At 31.7% G+C, this 15,373-nt stretch overlaps 1 protein-coding gene across 1 annotated transcript; it reads right to left on the reverse strand.

Annotated features, from left to right (window-relative positions):
- Nucleotides 1-1,689: 1,689 nt before the first annotated feature.
- Nucleotides 1,690-12,234, reverse strand: LOC133197900 (multiple epidermal growth factor-like domains protein 10; the record flags this gene model as incomplete). Its single annotated transcript, XM_061334080.1, has 7 exons — nt 1,690-1,808; nt 8,635-8,766; nt 8,879-9,016; nt 9,463-9,594; nt 11,412-11,543; nt 11,657-11,794; nt 12,186-12,234. Coding segments are annotated over 7 exons (840 nt in total), but the record flags the coding sequence as incomplete, so codon positions are not given.
- Nucleotides 12,235-15,373: the final 3,139 nt, after the last annotated feature.

The following is a 15,373-nucleotide window of genomic DNA, read 5'->3' on the forward strand; positions in this document are numbered from 1 at the left end:
CTGTTTCGAATGAATAAAACAAATATCATTCTTTTTTTTAAAAATCTTCACAAGTCATAGAAACAGTACTTTACTAGCAATGAAATTAGAACATATAGTCCGAAATGCCTTGTATATATTTACTGAAACAAAATACTTAGAGCACGCTTCAAAGAAATTTATAAAAGTAAACCCAAACAAGTGAAAAAAGTAAAAATCTTTATCTTTATATATTTTTTCCTATTTCATGTTCAAAAAAAGTTTATTTTCTCAAATTCCAATAACCCCTGATATGAAATTGTCGACAACCTACCAAAACACAAGATCCGTTATGTGGCCAGCAGTACCTTTCTTTACACCAATTGCATTCTTGTATACAGTTTAATCCATAGAATCCTTTATAGCAGACTTCAAGTTAAAGAAAAAAATGTTTTTTTTTTTCAAATAGAAAATATTGTTTGTACCCTAGTTGAACGCTATTTCCAGATAATTGTTTTAAATGTTTTAGTTACTTTCCAGCTAAAACCGAGGAGCAACCAAACCAAGGTTGCACATTTAGTGCTTACATCGGTATTGATTGTAATGCATGCTCTGGGTCCAGCAATAGGCCTCAACATCCTATTAGATTTAGTTGACCTCTATTTAATCTTCAGAACACATTATTCAGAAGCATATATTGCAAACGTACATAAATTAGCGATTTCAAGAAAGGAGTAGCATATCATGTTAATTTTATGCATATTCAAAAACTGGTCAAGATATACGAAGTTAATATATTTAACATTTATAATATTAAGATATTTTCGTACACGTTTGCCATTGCGGACTTTATTAAGAAAATAAATCATTTGTCCACGAACTTTTTGGACAACCCTCGTATAAAGTTTATTCGTGTATATTCTTTTAAAAAAGCCGTTTAATGAGACACATCGATGTAAAATATGCAGAACCTGTACTCAAAAATCCGTAGAATCAACTTAATACATGCTTTCTATAATAATTAATTAGTGGCACTAGACAAAGGGTTTGCATTGGTATTAATGTTCTACCTTACATCTGTATATACTATTCTGTTTAACAATTAAATATATTTTTGACATTGAAAAAAAATCCTTAATTCGCCATTCACTGCACAGATTTTTTTTTACCATGAAGACTTCATGTCGACAAGGGTATTGCCATCAGTGACTTGTTTAGACCTTGCTGTGTCGGTTTTTAACTAGCGTCTAAAATGGATGCAGTGGTAATATTTGATGTAGTTCATTACTCTTGAACAGAATAAAATTGCAAATTATTTCATTGTCTGGTATTGTGTTGATTTGATATTTGTGTGTGATGTCACAATAAACAATCCCCTTTATGTAGCCTTAAGGGTGCTGCGGAAACGGGCTAAAATATGATTGACGCAAAATTAGGTACGTTTATACTATATTTTACTATATTTTACATCAATGCACACTAAGTTACTGCATATTGTAAATGCTTCATAGAAACATAATAAGCCATTGTAACTGATTACTGAATTCAGCTTTATTATTATTTCATTCTACCCTTTATAACGAGGAGCATAAATGCTAACCTGTGCGAAGGGTGGATCTGTATTAAGCTTTTGTAATTTTGGTTTAATATTAATTCTATAATTGATAATAATAATAATAATAATAATAATAATAATGATAATAATAAGATTCAATTTAATACGACTGAACTTTATCTTTTTAAAACCAGAGAATTCTGCCATATCGTCACCTTCAAAACATTGAGTTCCGTTGTAGCCTGCTGCACAGCCATATAAGCACGACCCATTAATATGGTGGCATTGCGCATCACTAAGACAATATCCACACTTGATTTTGCAGTCTTTACCAAAATATCCATCGTCACATCCTAAAACAAGAGGCCCATGGGCCACAACGCTCTCCTGAGTCAATATGGCCCAGCAGATTTTCCCTCCTACATATTCCTATGTAAATATTTTATCCCTTGTTGTAGAAAAATTTTGAATCTAAACTATAGGAGGATGCTTCCATATTGATATGACTAATCATGGTTTGGTTGTTCTTGAAAAGAAGATTTTTAGAGATGTGGCTCCATTCTACCCCGGGGGTGGGGGTGGGGTTAATTTTTGAACAAACTTAATTCCACATTACCTGAAGATACTTCCATATCAGTATGACTGTTAATGTTTCCTGTTCCTGAGAAGAAAATTATTCAATATCTTTTTTTCCTATATTGACTCTTATGTAAACATTCGATCCACATTGTGGCCACACCCTACCCCCAGGGGTCAGGATGTGAACAAACTTGAATCTACACTACTTGAGGATACTGTCATATCAATGTAGCTAATAATGACTTTGTTGTTCTTCAGAAGATTTTTTCCTATATATTCCTATGTAAAACCTTGATCCCAAATTGTGACCCCTGGGGGTCATGATATATAAAAAAAATGAATCTAGTCACTACCTGAGAATGCTTCCATATGAAAATAACTAATAATGGGTTTGCTGTTTCGAAGAAGATTTTTCTTTTCTTATATTGAATTCTATGTAAACTTTGATCCCTATTGTGGCCCAATCCTAAACCAGGGGTCATGATTTGAAGAAACTTAAATCTACACTACCTGAAGATGCTTCCATATCAATAAAGCTAATAATGGCTTTCTTGTTCTTGAGGAGATTTTTCTAGATATTTTCCTGTATGTCTCTATGTAAAAATTTGATCCCCCATTGTGGCCCCGCCCTACACCTGGGTGTCATGATTTGAACAAACTAAATTCTACACTACCTGAGGATCCTTCCATATCGATATGACTTATCATGACTTTGTTGTTCTTGAGAAGAAGCTTTTTCAAGATTTTTTCCCTATGTTTTCCTTTGTTAAACTTTGATCCCCCATTGTGGTCCCACCCCTGGTTCATGATTTGAATAAACTTGAATCTACATTACCTGAGGATGCTTCCACATTAATATGACTAAACATGGTTTTGTTGTTCTTGAGGAGAATTTATTTTCTTATTTATTCCTATGTTAAACTTTTATCCCATAGGTACCCCCAGCGGTCATGATTTGAACAAACTTTAAACTACACTATGTAGTGAAGGTTTCACATAAGTTTCAACTTTTCTGGCCCCGTGGTTCTTGAAAAGAAGATTTTTAACAGATTGCCATCAAATTTTCATTTATTCGTAATTATCTGCGTAGTTCTTCATTTGAACAAACTTGAATTCCCTTTACCCAAGGATGCTTTGTGGCAAAGAGCAAAAGCCACGAACCATCAAAAATGGCCCTGTGTCAAAAATTAATGGGTTTTTGTCAATTGATAGTGAAGACCTTTAGCTTTGCTTTGCCGTTTTTCTTTTTTCGATATCGATTATATTTTTTTAAAAAGAGAGTTTGAAGTATGGTGGTGTTTTAAAAGAAAAATGCTAGTAGAACGTCATTTTCTGTAACGTAACGTCGTAGGGCGGAAAAATTTCCTTGATCGATTTTGCATGTATGAATATGTGACTTTGAAATAAAACTAGTATCAATAATATAATAAACATCATAATTAATTTAAGACGATTAAAAGCATTTGGAACTTGATTTAACTTGCCGTCTTTATGGTAACCTCGTGTTTAACTGATTGAATTATATAGATACATGAAGTAAAAACTAGAGGTACTGTGAGCACTGAGCTCACAAATTGATACCCCGCCTATCATATATTTATAATGGCAAAGTCCATGTTTTGCTATGGGAGACCCGAAATATGTGTCTGATCAAAAGTGAAATAGGAGGTGCACAATGGCACAATGTAAAAAGATTCTGTGAAAGTATCATTAAATCTTTAATTTATTCAGGCGTATAAGAGGAGTTGCGGATAAGAGATGGGTACCCTAAATATTATTTAAAGAATGGCAGTGTCTATGTTTTGCTATTGGAAACCTGAAATATGTGTCCGATCAAAAAGTGAAATAGGAGGTGCACAATGGCACTATCTACAAAGATTCTGCGAAAGTATCATTAAATTTTATTGAGTGGTATAGGAGGAGTTGCGGATAAGAGATGTGTACCCCAAAGCGTAATGGACGGACGCACAGACGGACGGAAAGGACACCCCCATCACTATATACCCCAACTTTTCAAGCGGGAGTTTAATAATCTGTGTGACTGTCTTGGAATATTTTCATTCTACCTGGTCCCTATGATAATATTAAAAAAAAGGAATATTCTATTTATATCCCTTCAACACATTTTTGAGCGATGCTTCGCTCCTAGTGAAGTATTGTGTATAGATCATCATAAACAATATACGACATGCTTCAAATGCCGATAGTCTGACCAACTAAGTTTTCCGGATTTTCCCCTACAGGCCAGCAGATATTAAGCTGATCTTTGGCATGTGCGTCCAGGCACGTAGTATCGTTTTTCAAAGTTGGGAAGTGGACAGTCGGAAAAAAAAAATAATTGAAAACATACCTGAAATGATCTTGAAACGAATGTTTCTGAACTGAAGAGCTAATTCTATAACTACAGTGTAGGTAAAAGTTTAATTGCAAAAAGGTTTTGTTTAAATTGAAAGAGACTTTCAATGCAAAATTCTTAGATCCTGATATTGCGAGTATTTTAACGTATAAAAGATCTAAATTATTTGGACAAGAGGATGAAGGAAAAAGTTGGAAGGACTTGTTTCTAATCCATTTATTCATTTGTAACAATAATTTGAACGTTGTTTTCGATACAGAAACAGGGAAAATTTTAGATTAATTGGAAAGGGATTTCGCAATTTATCAGAATGGTTTAATTAGTAAACAGAACTCATCAAAACATTCTAGCCCTAGATGTAAGTTTCTTTGGAGTAATATGGAAAACAGTAGAGTACACTTCAAAAAATATTCTTAAGAAAAATAAATTCGTTAAAAAATCACTCGTCACTGTCCATTATTATATATTTAACAATATTTGCTAGAACCCTCGACCCCCCATTTTTTTGCAAAATATTCGAATCTTTTTTTCTCCAAATACCTTAATATCTGCAGGGATTTTGTAAAGGTAGAGTCTGCGAAAATTCTATGATTATTTTCCATGTAAATGTATCAGAAGATTAAGCATGAGGAATTTTTCGTTATTATCACACGTAACCATTGTGTAAAATCCACACTTTCGATTTCATTTGCACATTATGGTTTTTATGGTTTATAAAAAGAGTAGAGCTACACTGATATTGCTGATATGTGGGTCACTATCATAATTGAAATACATGTACAGGTGTTCATTTATCCTTGTTTTATTGTCTCACAATCAGCACAAGATTGATTTTAATCAACAAAAGCTTGCTTAAAATATTTTAGTCGGAGAAGCAATAAGAGTTGTCCGTACATATTTTTTTTTCAATTTTCTTTATGATTTTTTTTCGTGAAAAGAGGCGCTGCCAAACCAGTCCCCACCCCCCTTCTCATTGAGGAAAAAATAAGAGGCAGGGTTCGACACTAACTTTTTAAGGCTTTAGTCCAGCCGGACTAGTGCTTCATTACTTTTACTAGTCCGCACGCGATTTTATTAGTCCGTCCAAAAAAAAGAGAAACATCAATGTTTTTTAACATTAATTTAACGTGACAATTATATACGTATATACGTATTATTTTTTGAAATAAAGCATTTATGTGAAATATATTATTCCACAAATACATTGAAATCTCGCAATCAGCAAGTACGATCGTATTCACGATCTCGTTTTTTTTTTTTTTTTTTTTTTTTTTTTTTTGGTCTTTACATTACATCCAAAACGTCCAACATCTTTCTTAAAAGTGTCATTGCTAAAACCTTATACTTCATATCGATCAGTCGAAAAATTAAGGCGCTGAACTGACCCGGCATTTTGTAACTACCCGCCAAAAGCTAGATATCTAAAAATACACGCGGGGTTTTCCAGTAAAAGTTGTCGAGAATCGGACATCGGTAATTTATTCATATTGTTTTTCAGAAATTTTTATTGGTCCGTGCGGACTAATTAGCCACATATTTTATTAGTTCGAATGAAAATGTATTAGTCTGAGACTAACGGACTAACGTTAGTGTCGAACCCTGAGAGGAGTAGGAAAGTCTTTAACAATTTTCAATTTCTAGATTGATTTCTATTAATTAACAATAAAGAAAGTTAAATTCAAGACAACCTAAGAGAATAAAATAAAAATAACTACATTAGATGAAAATTTTGTTGCCATTAGTTTGTAACACCCCCCCCCCTCTTTTTTTCAATCTCAACTGGAAGTCTTGGATCTACCATTCTACATATCATGATACTAATAGTTTATACTGAGGGAGGAGGTACAAGTGTACTAACCAGAATAAGCTGACAATAGATTTAAAAAAAGAGTAAAAATTATGATCCAAAAAAAAAAAAAATCTACTTCGTTGGGTTTTAAAAAATCTAGCTATAAACAACTTACGGCCATACGCTTTAAAGAACATGATTTGTTTTTTAAAACATTCTAAGATATCTCTCTCTCTCTCTCTCTCTCTCTCTCTCTCTCTCTCTCCATGTGTTTTCACATCGCTGAATTCTTAGATAAAACCGTATACTAATAAAGTTGCAATGAAGAGATGATGACGGATAAAAACTTTGGGTAAATTATATGTAGTGTACTTATTTATTTAATTTATGTTTTGTCTAAATAGACCTATAATCACTACCCTTTCACTGACTGCATAACTATACTAATAATTAAATTGTGTTAGTTACAATGAAATATTTGGAGCACAGTACAAAAAATGCATAAACATTTTATACTGATGTCTAAGACATACGACATGCATTTAATGCAATTTTACTCACTGGGGGTATATTTGAATTATGTTTCACAATGGATGACAAGATCGGGTATGTGTTATATGTACATATGCGTCAATAGCCTCACTTCGATTTTAATAAATACAGACATATTAAAAATATACCGATATATTCTTCTGTTTTGATCATGGGCGCGGGATCGTCATGTGCAAGTGTTTTGACGAAACCCGATATCGGTGCTCACATAACTGCATACTATAACTATACATTATTTTGTATCAGCATGTATAAGCCATGGCTATAACTGAATTTTGTTAATCAACTGAGATGATTCTTCTGCATGTACATAAAAAAGATGGATTTCGGTGCGGAAATGCAGATGTTTATCTTAATGCGTATTTTTTTCATTCCTTTTTTTTTCATTTTTTTTTTTTTTTTTAATTTTCACTTTGGGCAGCAACCCATATCATTATTATTTCGCTTGTTTTAAAAAGGTATAGCGTGATATCTCTGCTACAATCTCTATTAATTTGTTTACAATTTAAGTCATGCCTGATAACACTATTAACAACAGTATTTTGAATTATTTCAGGGAGGGGAGGGGGGAGGGGTAGTAAAGAAAGACACCGTGGCGGGAATTTCTGATAACTTATAATTTGATGGTATCATCCAGTTGGGTTTACATGTAATTAAATCATATACATGTAAATACATGTAGGGGCACTATCTAGAGTGTTAAAAGCTTTTCAGCAACATCCCAAATAATTTACAGCCTTTATGACGTCACAACTGACGTATTACTAGTAACGTCATACATAATGACCTAGTCATAGTAAAAACCACAAAGTTTTTCCAGACATTTATTTCAGAAAATGTATGTAGTTGACTATTTTTCACATTTAGCGTTTTAAATGAACAATTTACTGATTTTCTAGCATATTTTGTGAAATTTATATTTTTTTATTATTACATGAATTGAATGTAAACGATTGATCTACAAATTAATGATTATTTGATCCATCAAAATTTAAATATAAAATCAAATTTCATATTGGCCACAGCCACGAACAACAACGATATTAAACATAAAGATTTGTATCGGTAATATCTATATCTATGGGAAGTATAAAAGTTGTTCTTGACTGTGGCCACATCTAACTTTGGGAAAATCTGTCGAAAAAACGGCATTTTTTAACGTTTTTATGAAACCGTCGCATTTTCCAACCGTCGCACGTGTTTAATGGCGCATTATATAACGATATAAGTTATGTATGGAAAAGAAGAATGTTGTCCTCTAATATTTAACGTATAGTACTCTTCTTGAACCGAAACTTTATTTTTGTGAAAAACACAGGGCCAAATATGATGGTTCGTGGCTTTAGCTCTTTGGTTGAAATTGGCCCAGTGGTCTGGAGAAGAAGTTAAAAAATGTAAAGTTTCAAAAGGACGGACGGACATGCGGACAGACAGACGGAAGCCGGACAAAATATGATCAGAAAAGCTCACTTGAGCTTTCAGGTTAGGTGAGGTAAAACATACATTATTCAGCAGTGCTTAGCTTTCTCCATATCGTACATCTTGTTTAATGCAAACCTTTGCATTACAATTAAAAAATTATATGGGTTTTAATGATTTAGAATAGAATTGAAAGGAGAGGATTTCCAAAATTGATTAAGAAATAAACTTTTTGATTTTAAAAAAAAAAAATCAAAAGTAAAGAATTTTATATGACAGTTAAAATATTTATTAGAATATTAGAGAACAGTCCATTGGTCAATTTCATTTTTATACATAAAAAAATCGTAATTTAAAAGCTATTGATAGCTTAAAAAATGAAAATGCATAATATTCATCACGTATGTGTATGCTGGCATGATTTACCTTGATGGCAATAATCACCCTTCCATCCTGGAAGACACCCAGTGTCACATTTACCATTTGTAGTGTTACAGCCATAACATGTAGTATTACAAGTCTCTAAACAGTTGCGTCCAAATGTTCCTTCTTTACAGGCTGTAAGGTGTTAGGTAGTGTCATAAAACGGTTCACTAAAGATATTAGATTAGTTGTCCTCGATGATTAATTCAATTCAAAAGCTGATATGTAACAAAACAATTACTCTTACTTTTGTTGCATAAAATCCCTTCAAAACCCTCGTTACAGCCGGTTATGCACGTTCCGTTAATTGGACTACATTGTTCCATATCCAAACAGTTTCCACACTTCATGTTACAATTTAGTCCATAAAATCCATCATCGCATTCTGTTAAGCAGATCACAGATATTTCGTGTTTATATATGTATGATATACAATTGGATTAAATCTTCCTGTTTCTTATCGTTGTATATTCACGTTATAAATTTGAATTTTGTGTATATTTATGGGGATGTTTGGTGTCTGTTCCACAAAAAAATTTCAAAGAATATTATTATTATTGCATATGATAGGGTTTTCTACATGTGTTATAATATTTGGACACCATTATTGTTGTAATTATAGTAGAGCAAGTCAGCAATCAATTTGAAAACAGATCACTTCCAATATTTCACAAGAGTAAAGCTGTTCTTTGAATATTATTCTTAATAAAAGCAACAAACGTTCGTCTTTCAGATACGGGTTTTCACATTTGCATTAACCGCAAATATTATTTTTGAAATCTTCAAATTAAGGAGGATGTTAAACATATTTTGTATACTTGCAATGCTTACCCTTCTGACAATAATCGCCTTTCCACCCTGGATGACATCCAGTTTCACATTTACCACTTGTTCTATTACATCCGTAACATGTACTGTTACACGTCTCCAGACAGTTGCGTCCAAAGGTTTCGTTTTCACAAGCTATAAGGTGTTTAATGATGTAATATAGCCATTCTCTACCAATTTATGCAAATGATTTTAAGAAATTAACTAGACATTTACCGATTAAAGAACATATACTAATTCAAGATTTTCTTATTTTTGTTGCAAAAAATCCCTTCTAAACCCTCATCACAACCATCCATGCAGGTCCCATTGACTGGGTGACATTGTTCCGAATTCAAACAGTTTCCACACAATATATTACAATTTACTCCATAAAATCCATCATCGCATTCTATTGAGAATGTCAATATGAATTAGTAAAAACTGGTGCTTTTTTGTACTGTACACATGCCTTCTGTCAATATTATTTTAGAAATATTGTATTTGTTCTTCTTAAAGAAAAGAATGGTATTTTTCATATTGTAAGCAAGTCTGCGTCAATATATATACAATATCATAACTTGCAAATATACTTCTCTTATTGGCTTTTAAATATTTTCCAAAACAAAAAATCAAGAAAATCTGTCTTTACTTACCGTTTTTCACATAAACATAAACCAAAGAACATGACATTGATTATTTTCATAATATTGATAATCTTTTCAAGATAGTCTATGTTATGTACTAGGGTTGTCCCAACATTCCGAAGACAAGCGTAGCCTTGGGAGGAACCAGGTGTCCTAAATTAATGAAGCTTTGTACATAGATAAAACCAACAACAACTAATAAATTTATGGAAAAACATTGAGTAATTGTACAAAGGAACCTTATTTAAATACATTTCAATTTCTGATGTAAGAAGGCGACGCAGTACCTAGAAATTGCAAGTGGAAAATGGTATATGATATTTAAAATCTTACGAAAGAGTATTTTGGAAATAGAATTTTAAAAAAGTCTTAATATTACATTAACTACCTTTCCTCCAGTGTTGTTGTATATTCTTTGACTAAACTGAATTTAATAACGTTTTATATGCACAGGTTTGAATTTGGACTTGGTGAAAAATGATGGTTGTGTTAAAATAGGCGGATCACAGGTCTGTGATCAAATGTTCTGAACTTGAATTCTCTCCTTCAGAAACGCAGAGCTCATAAATGTTTGGTACACATGGAAATATATTTCGTCCTTGGTGTATTGAAAAGACTGATACAGTTTTTCTAAGTATGTGGAGAAGCTAAAAACTAAACTAAAAAAGAGACCGGTTGAAGAATCGGGAAAAAAAAAAATCGTTGTCAAAGTGACAATGTGCAACGCCATTTTAGAGCACAAAACCCTTAAAGACATAGGGCTTCAAAAACATTAATATTGCATACATGTTTACATACTTTGTTCGTATATTTTAATGTCAACTCATGTCATAACAATTAAGATATTTCTTAATTTATTTCTATAATCTTTATGGCGAATTAAAGAATTTGATTCTGGTAATAAGTGAATTTAGAAAAAAAAAATCCCAAAAAAAGACACCCCCCCCCCCAAAAAAAAAAAAAAAAAAAAAAAAAAAAAAAAAAAAAAAAAAAAACAAACTAACAAACTAACAAACAAAGAAAAACAAAACAAAACAAAAAAAAAAACCCTTGACGTGAAATGTATCTTTTTTTGACGTCCGAGATTGCTCCGGATGTTATGGAAAAGTACACTGTAACACAGCAATTGTTTTTCAAGTAATCATATTAAAACTTCCTAAGTTCTCAACCAACAACACACTTTATGCACAAAGACAATTTTATAGAGATATATTATTTTTTGTTAGAGAAATGAGCTCTGTCTACGGAATTTTGGACAACCCTCATACATTTTTTTTTCAAACAATATACTAGAAGCTTAAAATTATTCATATAAACTGTACTTACGTTCATGACAGTAGTCTCCTTTCCATCCAGGATGACATCCCGTTTCACATTTACCATTTGTTCTGTTACAGCCATAACATGTATCGTTACAAGTCTCCAGACAGTTTTGTCCAAATGTTCCGTTTTTACAGGCTGGAAAGCAGTGTGGTTGAAATTATTTGGACACATGGGAGTTGAAAAAAATATACTTTAAAGAAATGGCAAGACTTTAAATTCTAAAGACTTTACAAGAACTTTTTTCTTACTTTCGTTGCAGAGAATTCCTTCAAAACCCTCATCACAGCCATTTACGCACGTTCCATTGATTGGGTTACATTGTTCCGAGTCCAAACAGTTTCCACACTGCATGTTACAATCTAGTCCATAATATCCACCATCGCATTCTGTAAAATGAATCAAAATATTAGTATTCAATTGATTTTATTTCTTTTCTTTCATTTATATTTTTTGTTATTATGAGCTCTTATAATATTTAAAATTGGCTGATTTGCTTTTGAAATAGTGATGAAGTCTTTAATTCCGAAATTAAAGATATCAATATCTTTATTTGCAAAAATACCCCTTTTACAAACCTTTAGTTTGCATGGCGAAGTGTTGTAAAGCATTCTCTCATTCAAATATGATTGTTTTAGAAAAAATAAACACATTTGTCTTTCAAAATATGATTGTTTTAGAAAAATTAAAACACATTTGTATTTCACTTAATTTTACACATTCAAGAACATAGCGTTAAAATGCATAAAGCCTGATATTACACATGTGATCAATATTTACCTTCATGACAATAATCGCCTTTCCAACCCGGATGGCATCCATTGTCACAAAGGCCATTTGTTCTGTTACACCCCTTACATGTATCATTACATAAACTAATACAATCTTCTCCAAAATATCCTATTTGGCATGCTAAAAATATAATATCAACTCATTAATATATATACATTTTTCATGCTTATTGGCTTAGCATATCACATGTGTTGTACATCTATTCATATGAATTTATAATTATCCCTTTACTTTTGTTACAATATTGGCCTTCGTATCCTGTCTTGCATCCACTCAGGCACGTTCCATTTATATGATGGCATTGATCTGAATTCTGGCAATGCCCACAGATCTCTCCACAGCTGGCACCAAAAAGTCCATCTGTACATTCTAAAACAAAGGAAAAACACGTTATATATTCACAACACAGTAAGCATATACCGAAAATTATTTTACGAGAAAAGTCATTAAAAAAGATGAACTTTTAAGTGTTATATTTGATTCAACAAACCAACTGTTAGGGATATAAAAATCATTTCAAAATATAATACGCATTTAGCTTTTCTGGTTTTCGTAAACGCTCTGTTTGTTCATGTTCTATTTCTATTAAAGACTTCGATTTTCAAACAAAAATATATCTTTGTTCACAACGCATGCTTCTTGAAATATTCTTTCATTCGCATCTGTGTGATTAACACACCAATAACACCCACAAAAATATTTCAAAAGAGCATGGCATTAATAAAAAACATATTTACAATTCCAAATATGTTTCCTTAAGATTCTTTGCAAATAACAGTTTTCTTCATTTTCTCATGAGCTACAATGGATGAGCATGGATATCTCCATTGTTACGTCATAATACCGTTCTTGACATCAAAACTATAGCGCAAACTGTTTTGCTTTAAAAATGACAGTTGAATTGTGGCACCTAATCAGAAAAGTAATGTAAATATAAGAAATGAATTTAATTTTTGAAAATTCATGAGGTACATGAACTACAACGCTTCCAGCCGGCATATTTATCATGAAGCGCTAACGTGCTTCATAAAATATGCCGGCGTGAAGCGTCGTAGTTCATGTCCGCATGAATCTTCAAAAATTAAATTCATTTCTTACGTGAATGCATTTTGCCTATATGCTTAGTGATTCTTCATTGCTTTATATCATTGGATGTTTCAGTAAAATTGAAAAAAAGTAAAATTTCGGGTCTTGACCATCCCTTACTGCTTGCAACAACTTACCTGTATGTTAAAGAAGAACATAATCAATGGATCTGTTCATATGAAAGTAAACAATATCGGGTAGATATTTCGTCTTTTAAACACTACATTATTTGTGATAATTCACATCCCGTCTATATATTTATCCATGAATTGAGTCGGGGTTATCTATCATGCTTTTTTTCCAATTGATATTAACATTTTAAGTTAATATATACCTTTAAACTACATATATCATAATTAACATATCAATTAAAAATACTTTATTAAGAACATTTGTCAAATTATCACAGAGTGAAATTACACCATTCAGTAGACGGAATGGTAACTGAATGTTCACTGAAAGGTCACTGAAAAGATCCTTTCCCGTGACTTTCCTGTGAATTTTCCGTAATCTTTCAGTTATCATTCAGTCGACTGAATGGCAGATACATTTCAGTGGCCTTTCAGTTATCTTTCAGTTTATCTTTTTATTAAATAATCGGCTTATTTTTTTAACTAAGAGGTTTTATTTCACGTTTTCATAATATAATGGTATTAAATTAATCTATTTTGGAATAAAAAAATGATCCTTAGAAAAAAAAAAATGCGTGCAGAAACCCATGGTCGAAACGGGTTCCTCCCGCTCATTAGTCAGCGACCTTATAACTTACTTCACGGTGTCTTGATGAAAATTGTAGAGATTATAAACAATTAATTTGTAGACATCGAATTTGGACACCTAGTTCAGGGATGGGGTAATCGTAATCGAGTAATCGTAATCGATTGTAATGATTACTTTTTCTTTTAAGTAATCGACAGTAATATGTAATCGAAGAGATTTTCGATTACTTGTAACCGTAATTTAATCGATTACAGCTAAAATTGTCAATGTAATTATAATTACTTTTTCGATTACTGTCGATTATTTTATACATAAATGGATGTTATTTTGGAGAATTATTTCCAGTCAGACACACATAAATATCAAATATAAACCACCTAGTGTAATGTTTGGATTTCCTAACTTTTATTATCATAAGTTTAATAATGTTCTCAATAAAATTTGCATTATAGACCTAATGGTCTAGTATTAAATAATTCAGAAGTGTACTTCAATCAATTATTAATAAAATATACAGATTTTTCGTGTGCATTTTACATTTGACACACTGTCCTCTTGCTGAATGTTTTTTTTTTTCATATTTCAGATGTTGAAAACCTTTGTCTTGTATAATAGAAAATTATAAATAGCTATAACAGATTTAAGTGCTGTATTAGATATAATTAATTTGGTAAATAAACTACATTGTACTCGAAAAAAAAGAAGAAGATGGAAATACTTATTCATATCTAAAAATGTTTAAACAACTTCAAACTTGTGTTTTAGTAACTTTAAAATTTGCAAAATCATTCTCAAGTTTTCATTCAAAATTGTAAGGTTGCTTTTTTGTCAGTGAGAGGTTATAAGTCTATATTTTTAAGAGAGGGAGTTAGTGTCACTGCGTTTGCTTATCTTGGCTAATTAATTGACTTCAAGACACCCCTGACATGCAGATAATGAGGTGTAAACTGTGAACTACCTAGTGTTTAACTTTTATAATTCATTGAGTTCCATTGAATACAAACAATATTTTATAATTGATAGTTCCATTGAAGACAAACAATATTATTAAAACAATTAATAGCTCTCAAAACTCTTATTTCAATACAGAATGAAATTGTGGTATTAGTTTAATTACTTAAAGACACATTTAATTTATATGTTTATTACTAAGAGTTCTAATTTACTTTTTTTTTGAAAAAGACACGTACAGGAATGTTTAATGTATACTGTTAGCATACGGGCAGCCCAAATACTTCTAATGAAGTAATTCACAATAAAATATTGAATAATTTTTGCAACAAGTCGATAAATATGGAGGTTCAGATCCAAGGTTGAAAGGAATAATTAATTCCTTGGCACATTTTATTGTAGGAATCTTGTCTCCACTT

This window comes from Saccostrea echinata, unplaced genomic scaffold (genome assembly GCF_033153115.1).
Source record: "Saccostrea echinata isolate AGI-Se365-2 ecotype Australia unplaced genomic scaffold, CSIRO_AGI_Sech_v1 ptg000032l, whole genome shotgun sequence".
NCBI lineage: Eukaryota > Metazoa > Mollusca > Bivalvia > Ostreida > Ostreidae > Saccostrea > Saccostrea echinata.